This window comes from Rhinolophus sinicus, chromosome 15, assembly GCF_057876585.1.
Source record: "Rhinolophus sinicus isolate RSI-liver-muscle chromosome 15, RSI-T2T, whole genome shotgun sequence".
Taxonomy (NCBI): Eukaryota; Metazoa; Chordata; class Mammalia; order Chiroptera; family Rhinolophidae; genus Rhinolophus; species Rhinolophus sinicus.
Genome location: NC_142515.1, coordinates 104743187 through 104760863, shown reverse-complemented (window position 1 = coordinate 104760863; position 17677 = coordinate 104743187). Strand labels below are relative to the sequence as shown.

The 17677-nt window shown below is 45.9% G+C and overlaps 2 protein-coding genes across 7 annotated transcripts in view; one reads left to right on the top strand and one right to left on the bottom strand.

Moving 5' to 3' along the window:
* The window catches only part of EXTL3 (exostosin like glycosyltransferase 3), a 114992-nt gene extending 109938 nt beyond the window's left edge, over positions 1–5054 (top strand). The window contains exons 9-12 of one of the 6 annotated variants that reach the window (XR_016019059.1): positions 538–988; positions 2368–3413; positions 4014–4087; positions 4547–5054. The gene's annotated coding sequence lies outside the window, so the exon portion shown is untranslated. Of the gene's footprint in view, positions 1–537; positions 989–2367 lie in introns of all 6 variants that reach the window. The other 5 variants (XR_012498153.2, XR_016019057.1, XR_016019058.1 and 2 more) reach the window with 5 other exon arrangements.
* The window catches only part of INTS9 (integrator complex subunit 9), an 86703-nt gene continuing 70953 nt past the window's right edge, over positions 1928–17677 (bottom strand). Inside the window, exons 10-17 of the mRNA XM_019733114.3 lie at positions 15374–15554; positions 13709–13769; positions 11227–11398; positions 8277–8401; positions 7343–7510; positions 5934–6032; positions 4672–4809; positions 1928–2660 (exon numbers count right to left, since the gene is read on the bottom strand). Of these exons, the coding sequence (XP_019588673.1) occupies positions 2484–2660; positions 4672–4809; positions 5934–6032; positions 7343–7510; positions 8277–8401; positions 11227–11398; positions 13709–13769; positions 15374–15554 (1121 nt within the window). The 3' untranslated portion in view covers positions 1928–2483. The remainder of the gene's footprint in view (positions 2661–4671; positions 4810–5933; positions 6033–7342; positions 7511–8276; positions 8402–11226; positions 11399–13708; positions 13770–15373; positions 15555–17677) is intronic.

Below are 17677 nucleotides of genomic sequence, written 5' to 3'. Positions count from 1 at the left end.
CTGATCCAGGCTTGGAAAGGCCAGCTCTAGATTCTCTCTCCGCTCTCATCAGTGATTCTTTGCTTCGTCCTGCCTCTGGCTTCTGCCACTAAGTAGGTGGGAATAATCTGGTTAAAACCTTCATTAATTTCTAGATTATTCCATCTGTCAGTCTATTGATTCATTTGCATTCACATACTATTTGTCTCTTTAGTAACCAACTCAAGGGATCAGTGCGTTAGGCTCTCTGATGAAGCCCTTTAACAGAAATGAAACTTGGCCAAATACAAGTCATTCCTGAATGTATCGTTATTAGGACATTTAAGTAAAACAGCAATTTTGATTTATTTTGAGCTCTATGTTGTGCAGTGGTACCTCAGTTTTTGAATGTCTCTGTTGACGAACATTTCGGTTTACGAACGCCGTAAATTTTATGGATCTATGGTAAAAGATCCATATTAGCTAGTAAAATTCATGCTACATTTGCAGTTTTAGGGGTTGATGTTAAAGGTCTGAAACGGATTAATCCATTTTGCATTACTTTCTATGGGGAAACAGTGCCTCGGTTTTCGAACGTTTCCGAACTCAACTGGTCTTCTGGAACGGATTACGTCAGAAAACCGAGGTACCACTGTACTCATTTTGTACACAATGATTTTGCATGTTCAAGATTTAAAACAGCTTTGCCTACATGTGATATGTATTTACAATTTTCCTCCCCCTACAAACAAAAATTTTCATAGCCACGCATGTCAGTCTCTCATAATGTCTGTCATCCCCTCTCATGGCTGAAGGCTCCTACTTTATTCTGTAGATACATCCTAGGCCCCTCGATTTGAATGACCGGTACCTTAGAAGACATTCACTGAAGCATTCCTGCGTCCCCGCCTGGCAAAGCTGGAGATGGCGCAAATGAAGTTGTCTTTTTCCTCCTCTAATGAAGAACTCATTACCACTGATACGTCCATTCCAGAGAGAGAACTGCCAACCAACTCTCCACAAAACCTGAGCAAGTAGTTCTCTAGTATTTTATATAGTCCTCGGGGCACTAAATCCCTTTGTGATGCTTAGCTGCGAGCTGAGTTGGAGGACTGACTTCCAGCTGAATTTCAACCAGCCCAAAAAATTTAAGAAAAGCAGGCTGAGATGGGCCTGCTACCATAGTTGACAAATTGTAAGACTTGTACTCCACCCCACTTCAAGCTAATACTTGCAAAACGGGCATGTGTGTTACAAATGGTGCTACAGTAGATTAGATGTAATCGTGTAAATATCTGTTTTAAACAATTCAGAAGCAGCATTTTTCCCAATGCAGTAGCTTACTATTATTCCTAGTGGGTCTGTGGGCATCTGAGTTGAATGCTCAGCTTAGTGCAGAGTCCTGAGAATCTGTGGGAAAGGCAGTGAGTGACAGGCAGAGGTCAACTGGTGGGGCAAGCCCCTTGCTCAGGACCCTTCCCCAGAAGGTGAAGGCTGGTGTTTTTCATTAGACACAGTTCAGTGAAGTGAAGTACCTTTTCATACAATTTAAGAAAATACAGAGGGTGCCAGAAAAACGTATACACATTTTAAGAGAGGAAAACAATTAAAATTGTAATACTCAATATATACCGATAGCAAAAGATGAATACAAGTCACCCTTGACTTCTGCAATTACAAGAGGTGCTCAAAGTGGTTACCATCAGCATCCAGACACTTCTGATTACGGCGAACTACTGCTTGAGCAACGTTGACCAAAGTGTCCACTTGTATACATTTTTTTGGCACCCCCCCGTATATCTTGAATTTATTTAAAAAAAAAAAAAAAGCCAGGTTATGATTTAATGCACTCACCAAACTAAAATTTGCTGCAGTATTTTCTAAGTTTATGCTGTTCTGTGTATTTTCATATTTTTTTCAGATACTAAGTCAGTGTAAATTGTAGGTTAAACAGTTCTCTAAAAAACAGTTCTCTAAAAAATAAGTTTTATTAACAAAATGGGCTCACAATATAAAATACAGATAATTGAGTTTTTACTAGTTTTTGGGGATGTCTTGTCTTATTAGTTGCAGCACTGTAGACAAGCAAGTAAAACAAAATCAAAGATTAGCTCCCCTGCCCGAGGCGTGTGAAACTATGAAGACAACACCAGCCACTTAAGACAAGTTAGTCTTCTTTTTTTTAACCTCCCCTCCCACTATTAACCTTTTGGAAAACTGCTTCTGTCACTTTTATGCTATTTCTTAGCTGTCTTACCATCCTGACTATTCAAGAGGGCCAGCCTTGGGAAGAAAATAAATCTAAAGCTTCAGGTCAAGCAGAAGTCTTTCCTGAAACAGCGCTAGAAACCCAGCCCAGGAGATTCTGGCTGTAACTCCTCATGTCCCTCAGAACCTTTTTTCCTTCAGCCAGAAGACACCCCGAGACGTGGCTAACCTCGCATGCCCTCCTCAGCTGGCTGTGCTGGCAGCCCGGGTGGCGACTGGAGGATTTCAGGGAGGCAGGAATGGCGCAGACGTCCCCTTCAGAACTTCTGCAGGAATCTGAGGACGAGGTCCCGCAGGCGTACCCTCAGCACCTCGTCGTTGTCACAGATGATGTGCGTTGAATCTTCCTCGATCTGGATGAGCGTCTCAGCTTCCTGGAGCAGGACGATATGGCCCTTGGTGGTGTCTTCCACTTTGATATCACTGAAGCCGTGCTGCTCCAACAGAAAAGAGAAAGGAGGCTGCTGGGCGCTGAAAAGCAGCAGCTGGCAGGCAGGAGCTTTCAGCAACTGAGAATTCTAACAATGACACTTCCTAGACCTGGCTACATTGAACATTCTAGAAAGTGGCATTTTTGACACCCCGCAATATAATTCTTCAGAGCAGAATTACAGAATTCAACCATAGTTCCACAGACAGTTGACTCCTAAGCAACACGGGGTGAAGGGTGCTAACCCCCAACACAGTTGAAAATCTGCATATAACTTCTGACTCCCCCAACTACAGTTGTCCCTTGGTATCTGCGGGGGTTGGTTACAGGACCCCCTTCTCCCCCCAAGAATCTGCCTGTAAGTGGACCCGCGCAGTTCAAGCCCGGGTTGTTCAAAGGTCAACTGTATTTAAAGAAGTCCCCTGAACATGTCAAAGCTCATGGAAAACACAGCAGCATTTCTGTAACCTGCTTAAGCTTTTGTGGTCCCAGCGCCTGGGTGCAGGAGGCTGGGACACCGGGCGGGCCCTGGGCAGCAAGCGCCCTCCTGTCCTCAGACAATGCCATTCCTCGTGGCAGGATGCCACTCACCTTGGGATCTGGCAAATCCCTCTCAAGGGAGGAGGAGATAAGGCAGCACAGCAAATACTTCTCTAGCCATCTCTGATGCGCATTACAGGATTTTTCTTACACAAAGTTGAGAAAGAAGAAAAGAAGTGGAAAGAAGACTGGTTTGCCTGACAGGGACACCAGACAGGTAATGACTGACCCAGGGAGGTGACCTCCACCTAGTCCTAGAAAGTGCGCAGGGCCAGGTACTAACATTCCCCCTGCAGAAGGAAATGAGGCAGAAATGGTGGAGGGAATGGTTAGGATCAGACCCCTAGGAAGGGGTCAGTTCCTGGATGAACCAGGCAGAATAACCGAGTAAAGGTCTTTCTGGGGGAAGCAAGTTCCCCGTTTTTAAAAACCAAGTCAAGCTTGACTTGTGTCAGTCAGGGCTGGAAGCACTGCACATGCAGGCGGAGGCAGTGAGGATGGGCTCGCCTACGTCACACGTCCTGTGTCATGTCACACGGGGTGTCCCAGGTAAAGTCCACGAGCATGCCCACATGACTGATGAGGGGCTGACGCCCTCCCTTCAGGGAAAATTAAACGACTAATGGAGAAAACAAATCCTAATAAAGGGAAAGCCTTTGAGATTTGGAAGAACTCAGCAACTGAGATACTCAGCTTGGATAAAAGGCATCACTCATAGTTTAACAGAAGAAAATCTATCCTGGAACTTTTGATGAGAGTTAGTTGCAAGAAGCAACATGAATAATATATATTTATCTAATTCCTTCTTTCTATTAAGGATTCTATAATTCTAATGGTAAAACTGATCTCTGAAGTTCTGTGACTGAAGCCAAAATTACAAAAAACTTTAAGGTAAATTTTTTTCTTAAAATTGTAGTCAAGAAATCAATTCCTCGGGAAGAGCAGCCATTAGGGGCGAGGGCGGGACGGCTGTGCGGTGGAGAAGGCCCACTGTCCTCCCAGCTCATCTGGGAATTGCTGGCCCTGCTTCCCAAACTCCCAGGGACCTGGCCACACTGATGCCCTCTGTCCCCACTCCTGACACTCAGCCCCAGACTCTCGTCCCCTGTGACATAGCCATGCGGGCTCTCTGACATGTAGAAAAGTGCGGTTCCAGAGGGGGCCTTTTCCACCCAATCTCTCAGCCTCTAGGTTTCTGAGGAGAGGCCTTTCCTCGCTCTAGTTCCCACAAGAAAGGGGGCTTGATGGGGCCAGCAGAGCAGCACCTGGGGGCCACTGGGAAGGAGGGCACGCTCTTCTCTCACCTCTGACTCTGCCCTGGTTCTGTCCCCTGGCATGACCTTGGACCAGGCCGCTGCTACAGGGACAGGCGCTCGAGTAAGTGCAAAGCAGCAACACATTCCTTGAGCAGGAGGCCACGATGCACAGCAGAAAGGCCGGCTCCTGGGTTTGGACACTGCAAACACGAGACTCACCTTCTCCAGGGTCTGGACAAACTGCTCGACTGGGATGGAGCCGCTCAGCAGAGGCTTCAAAACCTTGCAGTCTGGGATGTCATCACTTGCCCGCTTTCTCTTCTTACCACCTGTGGGCTGGGCGGGCCTGGGCGGGGGCTAGAGCAGAAGGAAACATGGATCTTAGCAAGAACTTGGCCTGGGAGCAGCGGAGGTCAGGGCAGGCCACCGAGAAAGAACCTCCGTGAAGCTGCCCTCCCCTCAGGTACCCCTTCCCAGACGGACGCCCAGGGCCAGGTGACCCCCGGGGGTAAAGTCCGCGGCACCTGCATTCAGGGTCACTACTGGCTGGGGGCTCCAGCTGGACTTCTTCTCAATAAAAACAAGCTAATGCCAACTCTCCACATAGGATCAATGTCTTATTTGGCAAAGATATCTTTTATCAAGGTCCATTGTTAATTCTAATTGATTCAGTTCAGTCTTTTCTGAGTATAGTCTTAACAAACTGTGTTGCCAATTGCAGGTAGAGCAGCAGCACAGCAGCAAAGGACGCTGGCTGTGCGGTCAGACCCAGGGGCTAGAACCCTTCCGGCTCCGGAACCTTTGTCAAGAAAATGAAGGTCAGAGCAATTGCCTATAAAATGGTGCTAAGAGAGTTTTGTGAGGATTAGCAAGACAATGCGTGAAGGAGCTAACACGCGTCCTGCACACTTTAAGTGGAGCCGTCCGCATGCTACACAGGGCCCAGCAGGTTTTCACGGGGGGTTAGCACGATGCCGCCAGAGCCACAGCACAGCGGTCACCGCACCATGGCTGTGTGGCCCGGTGCTGCCACCTGTGTGCCCTCGGGCCTTTATGGTTCCAGGCCTCCTATGGGAGCGGCTGGCCCTGCTGCCTTTATGTCTCCCCCACACACCCACGAGTGCCCTGCGGTGCTCGGGTGGGTGCTCCAGAAGCAGTCCTGTAATGATTGTGCCTGCGGGAGCTGGGTGACTGACTGATGCCCCCACTCACAGCTGGGAGCAGCTCTCAGGACGATGCATGGCCCCGTCTCTGTGAGTAATAGTTGCCCTTCCCGCTTCTCTCTGAGGCACTTAGTTCTCAGTGCCCGCGTTGTGTCACGTCTAACCCATCCCGCAGTCTGGTTCTGATTGCTGGTTTGGGAAGCAGTGTCCTGGGAGCTGGTTGGAAGCTACGACCTTTTTGTTGGGGGTAGTTCCGACTTTGTGCAGGCCCCGGAGGTGCCTCATGGATGCAGGTGCAGCCCACCGTCCCCACGATACCTGAAGAACATGCTTATTGTCTTTAGTGTGCAGCACGGCCGAAACGGTTGCCAAGGAAATGCCAGGCTTAATCTCCATGGGCACCAGCGAATCTGCGAGCTGCAAGCAAACAGAGGATTTCAGTCAGATTCACTCTAGTGTGAGGGTATGGGGGCTGCAGGATGATGCCCCGGGGTCAGCTTACCACACATCACACACACTGTGTAGCTACATCTGTCGCAATAAAGGAAGGAGGGGGAGACAGGAACAGGGTGGTGGCAGATAAACGGCTAAGGAGGAAGAGAACTAACCTGCTCGCCATCACACTGGGACCCCAGGAGGCCGACGCCTCTGCTGCTCCCTTTTGTTAGTCACCCCCCAAATGATGACATGCCAACACCCTGCCAAGGGCTCAGCTCTGAACCATCATAACCAATATAATGGGCTTATATTGTTATTTTAAAATGAATTAGTAAATATTTTTGAACACCTTACTTTTAACTTCTAACCAGCAAACATCAGTAGTTATCACTGATGTTACTGAAATCTGTTTGGATCTCCTTTGCCTACTGCTCTGAATTAAAAAAAAAACAGCTTAAGTTAATTCTGGAAAGGACTGAATGTACTGGAATCTGGGTCCCCACTGGTGGCACCTGGCGGGGCTCCCCCACCAGCCTTGCTCAGGGCTGTGGAAATGAGCAACATCCAGGAGCCTGGGCTTCAAACTGAAGATCTGGATTCTATTGTGAACTGCAAAGGGAACTCTGGGGACATTGCTTTGTAATGAGTTTTCCTACCTCTTTTTACTGTGTGTTAAAATCTGTCTCAGAAGACAAAAGGGAGCCAGAAGCGGCTTCCTACAGTTTTCTATGCTGTCGCTGCAGGAGCCGGGCTTTTGACTCTTGCTGCCTCCCCCATCAGACCAGCACTCATGCAACACCTCAGTTGCCCCACACGCTCGGCACGCTTTTGAACTTTTTCCCTATTCAAGCAGGCTTAGATTTCATGGGACTATAAAATACTTCGACTTTACTAGGTCTTTTAAGTTATACTAGAATGCATACAATAAAGTTTCTCATTTTTTGGTTACTCTTATATCCTCCATCTCTCTGCATTTGGTGAAACTGGACCCTCACTCATAAATGAGGTCCAGGGAGCTGGACAAAATCCACAGCCCCAGGGGGTTAAGGACCGAGCTGGCCTCAGCACTTGTGTCCTCCGGGATCCCAGGCAACATGTTAACAGAAGCAGCAGTGCTGATCTTACAGCTGCTGCTTCACTGCCTGATACGTGAGAAGGCTCTGAAAACACCACCTGTCTTCCCACTTACTTGCTTAAGGGTCTAGGTTCTTTGGTTCATCCATAGCTGACACAACCCAAAAGCAAGCCATGGTCTTCTCCCGGGACTCGCGTGGGAAACCCGAGCTCACCTCCGGCATGATTTCGATCTTCTCATACCGCCGCTTGAAGGGCAGGGTGAGGACCTCGGCCCGCCTGTAGGACACGGGTGGCGGCTGGCAGTCAATCATCAGGTCTGTCCTGTGGGACTGCGTGGGGGGTGGCTGCGTGTACTGCTCAGGACAGACCACGTGCAGGGGCTGCGGGCCAACGGGCAGGGTGAGCGCAGAGCCAGCCTCGCAGAGGCCCATTCCCGGCCTCCTCCCAGCTCAGAGAGGCCCACGCGAGGCCGGTTCCCGGCCTCATCCCACCTCCTCCCCAGAACTCCCGTCCTTGCAAACCCAAGTAACCAGGGAAAGGAGAGAGCAGTGCAGTGTGGGGAGAAGAATGAAAACTTCAGGGCAATCCCTGAACCGCCAGCCAGCTACCCCTGCTCTCCTGCGGACTTCTTCCTTTTACCTTCCACTTCCCCCCAGTTACTTCTCCCCTTTCTCTATGGCTAAAAATGCAAAATGAAAAAAAACAAAAAAACAAAAACCAAACCAAAACAAACCTCTTAACAAGAAGCAAAATGACACTGTGAGTGGAATGGACCCAAATGTGCAACAAGGGCCCAATACACGCTTCAGTGAAACTTTCAGCTTCATGAATATGTTCCTAGAATGACTTTTTCTATGTGGGGGCAGGGGGAAAATTTCCTTTTAACTGGACACAGATGGTCCTCATAAAAAATAATAGTGGTTTATGCTTTCTCCTTCCATTTCTGATTTCTTTAGAATGGAAACTTCTTTTAGGGTGTAGAGCTCACTACTTTGAAGTTTGTGCCCCAGCTCTGCAGATGTGCAGAAGTGAGGCAGATAAGGAACGCAGCACGACACCCCCTCCCCTCACACCAGATGCACAACCCCACAGAGGTAACAGGCCCACAGACGGACGGGAAGGCCCCAGCACGGTTTCTTGGGTTACCTGCACTTCTTTAAGCAGCTTTGACACTTGGATGAAATTCAGTCGTGTATCAATGGGGCAGTAAATGCATTTCATGGCCAAGGGCTGGTAGGGAGCCAGTGCTTCCAGGTAGGAGAAGTCAGGTTCTAAGGAAGGAGAGCACGAAAAAGACAACTGAACATGCAGGTAACAGAGGAGCTGCCAAGCGAGGAGGCAGCTGTTGTGGTCGGCGGGGTGAGCCAGGGTGTCAGCGCACGGAGGGAGGGTGATGGGAGCTGACTCCTCGTCATCGGAGAGGGGTCACTTACAAACGGAAAGGGAGAGGCGAGAATGAACGCTGTATGACGGAGGCGGAACTGCAGGTGTGGGGTGAGCTCAAGGTTTTCAACATAAAGGGACAGATGGGATAAATGGGATAAATGAGGGATAAATGGTAATTGAGCGCAAAGGGCAAGCTCTGCCCTGCAACCAAATGCCAACTAATAAATGTACAAGAAATGATGAAATTAAAAAAAAAAGCACCGTGTGGCAATCATCACAGTAATAACTTCTTCAGCCCAGAATCATCAACAGATGCTAAAAAAATTAGATAAAAATTTGGGGAAGACCAGGATATACATAGTCTCAAAGAGTCCTCCCGCACAGTATACAAAACACAAAACCAGTGACTTCAGAGGAGAAACCTGGCACAGACCACTAGAAACCAGTGCTGTAAACTAACACTCAGATCGCGGGCCATCTGCGTGTCAGGAGAGTAAGAGGACCTTGAACCTACGTCAGGAAAATGCTTCTGCTGACACCTGTACTCCTGTCAGCAAAGCCCAGTGCATCACGACCGGGAACCGTCCTGGTCTTAATGGCCAGTTAGTTCTCCAAGGGCCGCTCCCTGCTTGGTGCGGACTGTTCATTCCACCCGAGGAAGCTGCCCACCTTGTGCCAAAAGAACTGGCTCACAACTGGTATGAAAAATGATATGTTCCCAAGGCAGCTCGTGCCTCCATGGACACACCCCTTCTTACAGCCCTCAGGCTGATGCTCACGTGCCATATCCGGTGGGTTCAGGATAAGTGACAGAACTTGTAGATTTTTCAATGACCACCCCTCTAGTGGATCCTGTTTCCCTAAGAAGTATACCCAGAAATCCCCCACATGAGGCCAGCACAGGCTGCTAGGGAGAGATAATTGACTCCCCTTTTTATGTGTGCTCTGCGAGCTGCAATGCCCACAGTCACTGTGATACTGGAAGAAGTGGTACAAAAGTTATCACTGACACTAGCAGACATCACAGACACCCCAAGTTCTGCTCTGGGAGCGCAACGAATCAGCTTACATTGAAATTCACTACCCAGAGTTGTCATGGACAGTCACATAAGCCTTAATTTCTTCTTAGCTGGCTGAAGAAAAAGTATACTGTAGCGAGCGCTTCGTACTGCGCCTATGTAAACAGGGTCCCCACTGTCAGAGGAAACTCCTCAGAAAGGACAAGAGAGACCCTCAATCCTGCTACAGACAACATTCCCTGGACCACCCCCCGCTAATAAAACTAGGAAATGGCAAGGTTCTGGGTGTGTAGCTGACCTCCCCTGCCTTTGGCCAAAGCGGGGCCTGGGGGAAGAGCAGCCACCAACAGCTGCTCTTCCGAGCTCTGTTGGCAATTGTGGCTGGGCTTCGCTCTTAGCAGGGGCTGGCCTGGCACTTGCGGCTGGCCGTAGTGTTCTGTTGGAGAGACACAATTTCGCCAACACTGATGCTAGGTAAGGCCACTCAGTGAGGATGATGGATCAAGACAAAAACAAGAGGCTTCTGTGATCATGCCCGGACACAAAACCACAGCACTGTCCAAACCACCAAAGGAGCCTATCCCGGCTCCATTCTTCTTGCCCTCCAGATGAGAATCACGAAGATACCCAGTCAGAGAACTGCTCCTGCTTCCCGCTAGTACTTGACCCACTGCAGCGTCCCACCTCTGGGAACCCACCTCAAAATCACCTCACACAAGCCCAGATCCATACTGAGGTCTTTCTAACAAGCTCTGAGATGGCGCGCGTTCTCCCTCGCTGCAAGCAGCCCATAAACCCAGCTTTGCACATCTACCGGTGTGCTCCTGGTGGCTTTGGGCTGGGGGACACTGACTCCTGACAAACAGGCTTAGCACAGGGAAGGACCCAGTGTCCCTGACCCTGAAGCTTTGGAGACTCTGCTCCATCACTTGTCTTAAGAGTAATTAGAAAGAGTAATTAGAAAACTCCAGGAGGGAAACCGATACTTTCTCAACAGCCTTTATATGCTGGGTTCTGTATGAAGTGCTTACAACGGACCACATGCCAGAGCTGCCTGAGGAGACGGCCACCAGTAACCCCACTTTACAACGAGCAACGTGAGGCTCGGAGCTGAGGGAACTGCTGAGGTTACAGTAAGTTGGGCCTGACTTCAGCTCAGGGTGTTTTACTTCATCTTCCATAAGATGTTCAAATCCCAACGCTGTCTGAAGCCCTTAAACTGATCAAATAATACAGTGATTAAGTAAAACCCCTACTTAATCTCATGCAAGAATCTGTTTCACTCTGAGGGGTTCATCTCCAGAAGAAAAACTGCAAGCCAGAGTCAATTCTAATCAAAGCAGCAAGACCCAGCTCGGGAAATGATTCCTAAATGGTAGAACAAGACCGGCGACTAGAATTCCTGCAGTTATGGAAACAGCTTACAGAATCCTACCTGAGTTAGTTTAGTGAAATCTGGGAATTTCTCAGGGAAAACCCCACAGAAACAGGTGTGAAAGCTTTATCCAGCGAGTCATCTCAGGACATTCTGCTTTACCCGACGCTTTCCCTCGAGGTTTCTTCAGACTTTGGTATTTATGACAGAAGAGTGTTCACATTCATGCCTCCTTGTAAAATTCACCCTGGGTCTCTAACTGGTAGGTTCATCCAGTGACAGCCAGAGGAAAGGGAGGGTTTTGTTGTTTACCCACCTGTGAAGATGACAGTGTTGAGACTAGATTTTCCCCAGAGCTCCATGAAATGGACTACGTCCCCAAAGCGGAGGGAAGGGTGCCCGGTGAACACCACACACGGCTGCCTGAAATCGTTGCTGAAGTCGCCGTGGATGCTGGGGTAGTGCTTCAGCTTGTTGGTCTGAATGAGCTAGAACAGATACAGGAAAAGGCACATGAAGAGACGTTAGCCTGCCTGGGTGGAAGGAAGAACACAGCATGGAAGGGTGACCAGGAGGAAATTAAAACTACAAACGAAACTTATTAAAATTAGCCAAAGATGGAATTTTTTTTTTTTTTTTTTAACTACAATGGAACTTTCTGAACAGATGGGACCTTTTGGTAATAGGAACATACTAACTGGGAACTTTTATTCAGGTTGTTATGACTGATAGTCTCCCTCCTCCTTTACTGCTTCCCGACACACCGAGCCCCGGCCCCGGAAGTCCCCACTATCCGTTACTGTTTGAAGTATAAGTAACCTTCCAAGACATGTGCATCACCCATAAACACCTCACACAGGAAGGACCTCCTCTTGAGAAGCTGTAAGTTACTGTGGCAACTCAATAAAGGCAGACCAAACTGGCTTTCAGAAATCTGGGAGACGTGATGGCCTCATGACACACAGAGCCGCACTACGATGCAGGCCACGCACAGCCGCACACGTGTCTCAGAAGTGTATGTTTTCAACCCAAATGTTCTCCCTTCCAGCACAATTCTTGATGATACTCTCCTACCATCAGGTCCGACCCAAGGCAAAGCCAGCATCTCGTGACACTGCTCAGAAACCGCCTCAAAAGGCCGGATGACAAACATCCCTAAGACCTCAGAGCCCCTAAGTATCAACTAAGCCAAAGGGAGTATTCCCGCGGATGCGGCGTGAAGAAATGGTCTGGGACACGGCTTCATCCTGAAGCAACCCCTAATGCTTAAGAGGGGGAGCCCCACCAACAACTCCAAGGCCAACTGAAGTCACCCCAATAGTGAGAATGTGGCCAGAGTGGGACAGTCCCCAAATGGAAGCTGAACTCTCTTCACTTGAAAGATGAAATCTTTAATCCAGAGAGACCTGCTTTTATTTGAAAGACTGCAGTTCTACCCTGGAGCTTTAATCAGGTGTCACATGTCGGGTGGAATACGCACAGGAGAGATGGAGCAAACTTTGAATTCCCAAGTTACATGCAAATAAAACTGACGTTTTATAACCTCCTTGGCCAAAATCATTACTCGCCCCAGTTAAATGGGTGAGCGGCTGTGTGAAAGACTAATAAGTCTATTCTATCCAGAGACGTCAAGCAGATGAATGGGTTTCTAAGAATAGCAGCAGGTCTTTGCACACAACTTAAGTCACTTTTTAGGCATCGCCTGCACTTCCTGCAGCTCTCCTGATCAATGCACAGAGACTAAGATAAATTCATCTCTGTTTGCCACTTGGATCGACCTTTCCAGCTGACTCACTACATTTGACCATCCAGAACTAACATGCTATTGCAGAGCCTGTCAGTTTCCTCAAGTGGTTACACCAATTTAAACATCTTCTAAAAAATATATAGCAAAAAATCGGGAGCATCTCTATTGTCTGATAGTAAGGGAATGGTTAAGTACATTATAGCATGTTTACATGATAAGCTATGGTATATTAGGCAGCAGTAATCATGATATGAGCCACACAGAAAAATGTCCATGACACACCGTTTGCTTAAAAAAAAAAAAAAAGTGGAAACAAAACTGGGTATATATCTATATAAAAATATGCAGCAGTTCTGTGAGGGGGTTCTATTTTTTTAAATTGAGGTATAATTGACATATAACATTATATTAGTTTCAGGTATACAACATCATGATTCGGTATTTGTATATATTGCAAAATGATCACTACAGTAAGTCCAATTGCCATATAGGTACAATAATCTGTCATCATAAAGTTATACTTTTTTTCCTTGTTGATGAGAACTTTCAAACTCGTAGCAAGTTTCAAATATGCAATACAGTATTATTAACTATAGTCCGTATGCTGTACATTTCATCCCCATGACTTATTTATTTTATAACTGGAAGTTTGTACCTTTTGACTCCCTTATATTTTAAACTGAAGTGTTAGTATTTTCCTCATTAAAACTTTACGTCTATCATCACCATAACTAACTGGAAAGGAGACTTTGATAATAAATAAATCTGTTATGCAAAAAAGTTAGTGGTAGATAGTGGAATAAAATTCCTCACGCAGTCAATAACCAGTGGTAAGCTATGAGGCATATAAACACACCGGGACTACAATGTGTTAATAAGAAGAGAAAGTAGTGAATCTGGAGTGAGTACTTCATTGTCATCACACACAGGACACAAAGGGCTAGACGAGTTTATGTAAGGATGTCTTTTTATCTAATGGCCTGCTGTCTCCATCCACATCCATTTATCTGTGTTTCTTTCTTGCTCTGACTCAGTAATTCCATTTTCTTACCTCTGCATGAGGGAAAGGCGGTTCTGGGAGATACACCTTCGTCTGTTTGTTATGACAAAGCCTTAAAGAGGAAAAACAGACCAGCAAGTGAGGGAGGGCACACAGGGTCATTTGTTGCCACCTAGTGGTGGCAGCGCAAATATAAAACACTAAAGTTTATTTGAAATTTTCCCGCTGGTAAATCTCAGTGAATAAAAGCCAGCATCTACAAAGCATTCAGAACATAATTCTCTGTGAGCATTTTTTTAACCTTTAAAATTCCTTAATACATTTTTTCTTAAAAAGTAACCTTGTTATTTTGGAATAATTTTAGATTTACAGGACAGTAGCGAAGATAGTACATTGTTCCCGTGTACCCTTCACCTAGCGTCCCCTGATGTTAACATCTTAGAACCGTGATACATCTGTTAAACCAAGAAATCAATATTAGCACATTCCAATTAACTAAATCCCAGGCTTATTGGGGTTTCACCAGTTTTTCCACTAATGTCCTTTTTCTGTTCCAGGATCCAATCCAAGATACCATATTGCATTAGTTATGATCAGATACCTTTTTCAGACATAATTTCCTGTTTTGCGCACCTAAGCAGCGCTGGTTACTCTAACTGGAGTGTAACTGTTATACTTGAACTTGGAGACACTGAATGTTTGTAGTGTGTGTTACAGTCCTGCTGACAAACATGAAAAAAAGACCTTGACCACAACTAAAGGGCTAGGAAAAAATGTCTTTAAAAAACTGTGTGTGCAGATGGGGGTGGGCAGCATATGCGGTGTGTTACGACAGAATAATGTACAAATTCCTTTTTAATTAGAAACTTAGAATACCGTGTCCATCAGGCCACCACAGCACTAAAAGGGATTAAACACCCTATGTAGGTGTGTTTTCATACCCCTGAACATGTGGAAACACCATTTTCAGGCACTATTAGGTCTAGTTTAAAAGCTTAACTATTTCCCCCATCCCTCCCTTTTTTTTGACCAGATGAGTTAGATTCAAACATTCATCTAAATAATACTAAAAAGGTTCTTCACATTATTCAATAATTTACCCACCTAGGATTTGATCAATTTCCTGCTGTAATAAAACTTAATTTGGTCAAATACGCTATTGAAATGAAAAAAATATTGTTTTTCTTATTAGAGTTGGTATTATAAATGTATTTATTCATTGTTATATTTTTTTTAGACTTTTAGATGTTTTCATTAGAATCATTTTGAATTTTTATTTAGAGTGCATTTGGATCAGTTTCATCTGATTAGCTACTGATGGAAATGTGAAATTCCACTGTGATTTTTGGGTCTTGGTTATTACAAATTTAGACAACACGAGCTTGGGCTTTAGAATTTGTTTCTCTTTTAGAATTTAATTTTCCTTTTTAACAGGCAGAGGATAGCATGTGAGAGAACAAATATTTCTGTTGCTAATTTGGAAAGTGCTGGTTAAGTGAAATCTTTCTCTTTCACCCTTCCTTCCTTGAATAATTCTTCTAAACTCTAGCAATGCAACAGATTTGGCTTTCATTAATACAATCTTCACATCATAGAATACGGAAAAACAACAAACGAGAGTTTCATAGTAATAGGAGGAAAAAAACAGGATTTCTAGTCTTACTGCTTCAATGTATTGAATCAAAATTGAACTCAGAGAGAAGAACACGGACATACCACTCTGCAAAAATCTGGGAAAACTCAAGCGAACTGTTAGCCACAGGAGAGATGAAGTAGAAAGGGATGCTGGAGAGGCCGGCTGAGTCGATGTACTGGTACAGGCATTCCAGGAGGTCATAGATCACCCCAGAAGGGTAGCAGGGAACCAACACGTTTCCTCCATTCCGGACTGTCAGTGCTAGAAAGTGGGAGCAGAGGGAAAACAACAGTATCAAGAGAACAGTTTTATAAAAGTAGAGTGGAACTTTAAAAATAATATTTGGATTTCTTTCACTTTCCCATTTCTGTTCGTACAATTCACATGTATTATCATCTTGCTTTTGAGGAACAGCACCAAGAGCGAGAGTCCAGAGGTGACAAGCAGCGGAGTTTGTAATCCGTGCTTCAGTCCCCAGGGAACAGGGTTCGTATGCAATTAAGAGTTTGGGTTTTAAAGGTGACCAGGGACAGCGAGCTTAAGGGCAGACCCTCCAAGCTCTTCCGCGTTTTAGATCCTGCTCAAAACTTGGCCGGCTTTGGCTCTGTTCATTCTCTGACCACTGCTGAATGACCTCTAAGGAAATAGGTCACATTTTTCTGTTTGACTGATTTTAGTGACATTTTCTTTCACTAAGGTTTTGTCTGTAAGAAAATGCTCCATACTTTAAATATTTAAATTATTAAATGAGGAATCGCAACGTATGGGTATAATCCTATTGGAAGTTGTAACTGGCTGGAAAAAAAAGTCTAAGTACCCTCTCGAGTTTGTGTTTTTTTTCGTTTGTTTGTTTTTCAAAACAAACTGAAACAAGCAGCAGTACCTTGAATACTGGTTGACTTGCTACTACTAGAGTATGGTACGACGGGAAAAACCGCAATCAGCGGTCAGGGCTCCAGAGGGCTGCCTCTTGCCCGGCCTCTGCCTGAGCTCCAGGACCCAGGTGAGCCACTACAAGCCTGCTGAGCCTCAGTTTCCTCCTCAGTTATATTAGAGGAGTGAACTAGGTCAGTGGTTTTTAAGCTTTAGTTTGTGTGAAAATTGCCAGGAAACATGTTAAAACATAACTTTCCTTCTGAATCTCTCCCCTCCCCAGAGAGTCTGACTTCCTAAGTCTGTGGTAGGGCCCCCAAATTTGCATTTTTAGCAAGTGGCCTTAGCGATCTTCAGGCAAGTGATTACTGCACCCCACTTTGGGAAACAGTGGATTAGACGTAAGGTCTCTTTTAGACCTAGAGTTCTTCGTGTCTATGATTCCAGATTATAAACAAACATACAAACCAAAGATTTAATTTAAGACTAGTCCAATACTTTTTCCAACTTAAGAACAAAATTCCTTTAACTTAGTATGAGCAAAGAACAAAAACCAAGTCCATGTTTTTGGCATGGCCACGTGAAATTTCAAAGGCCAGTTAGTGCCGTCCTCTGTATAACGTGAGAAGACGACCCTCTTTCCCCCAGAGCAGAGGGAAGATCACTCACAATTGCTGCTACATGTGAAGGGTCTGCGCTCGTTAACTGCTCTTCAGAAACTGTTACGCGCTGAAGGCTTGTGTCCCCCACCCCCCATTCACAGGATAGTGACGCCCTAACTCCCTATTGATGGCATGGAGGGGGGACTTTGGGAGGTCATCAGATTTAGGTGAGGGTGGAGGCCCATGACGGGATTAGTGTCCTTATAAGACGAGGAAGAGCCACCAGAGCTGCTTCTCGCGCTCTGTGAGGACACGGCGTGGAGGAGGCTGTCTGCCAGCTAGGAGGAGGGTCCTCACCGGTCGCCAGCCTGCTGGCCCCCTAACCTCTGACTTCCCAGCCTCCTAAACAGTGAGGAACAAATGTCTGTCGTTTCAGCCGCCCAGTCTATGGTATTTGGTTATAGCAGCCTGAGCTAAGACAGTAACCAACCTACAATTTTCTAAAAGGCAGGATTCCTAGATTTTATTGACAATTATATCCAAAGAAAAATAAATTTCTTCCAGGTAGCAAATACCCCACAAGTCTCTCAGTTTAGTCTTTCCCCCAAAAAAGAAAAACTTAACACCAACCAAATATCACTGGGGAAACATTGCACCCATCCACTGTATCGCTGTTGTGAATTCAAAGTACATGTGGTCTTTTCTGGGCTATTATTTGCAAAGCAGTGATTTCTTCCTTGTTTGACAACTGCACCCTGGAAACGTCCCTGATCTGCCACCAAATCCCACTCAAAAGCAAGAAGATTAAGAATTTTCTATGTAAATCAAGTGAGAGAATATTGAGTATTTGTTGTATGAAGTACTAAAAATTTGAATTTACCATTGTAACAACCATTCTTACGGCACGTT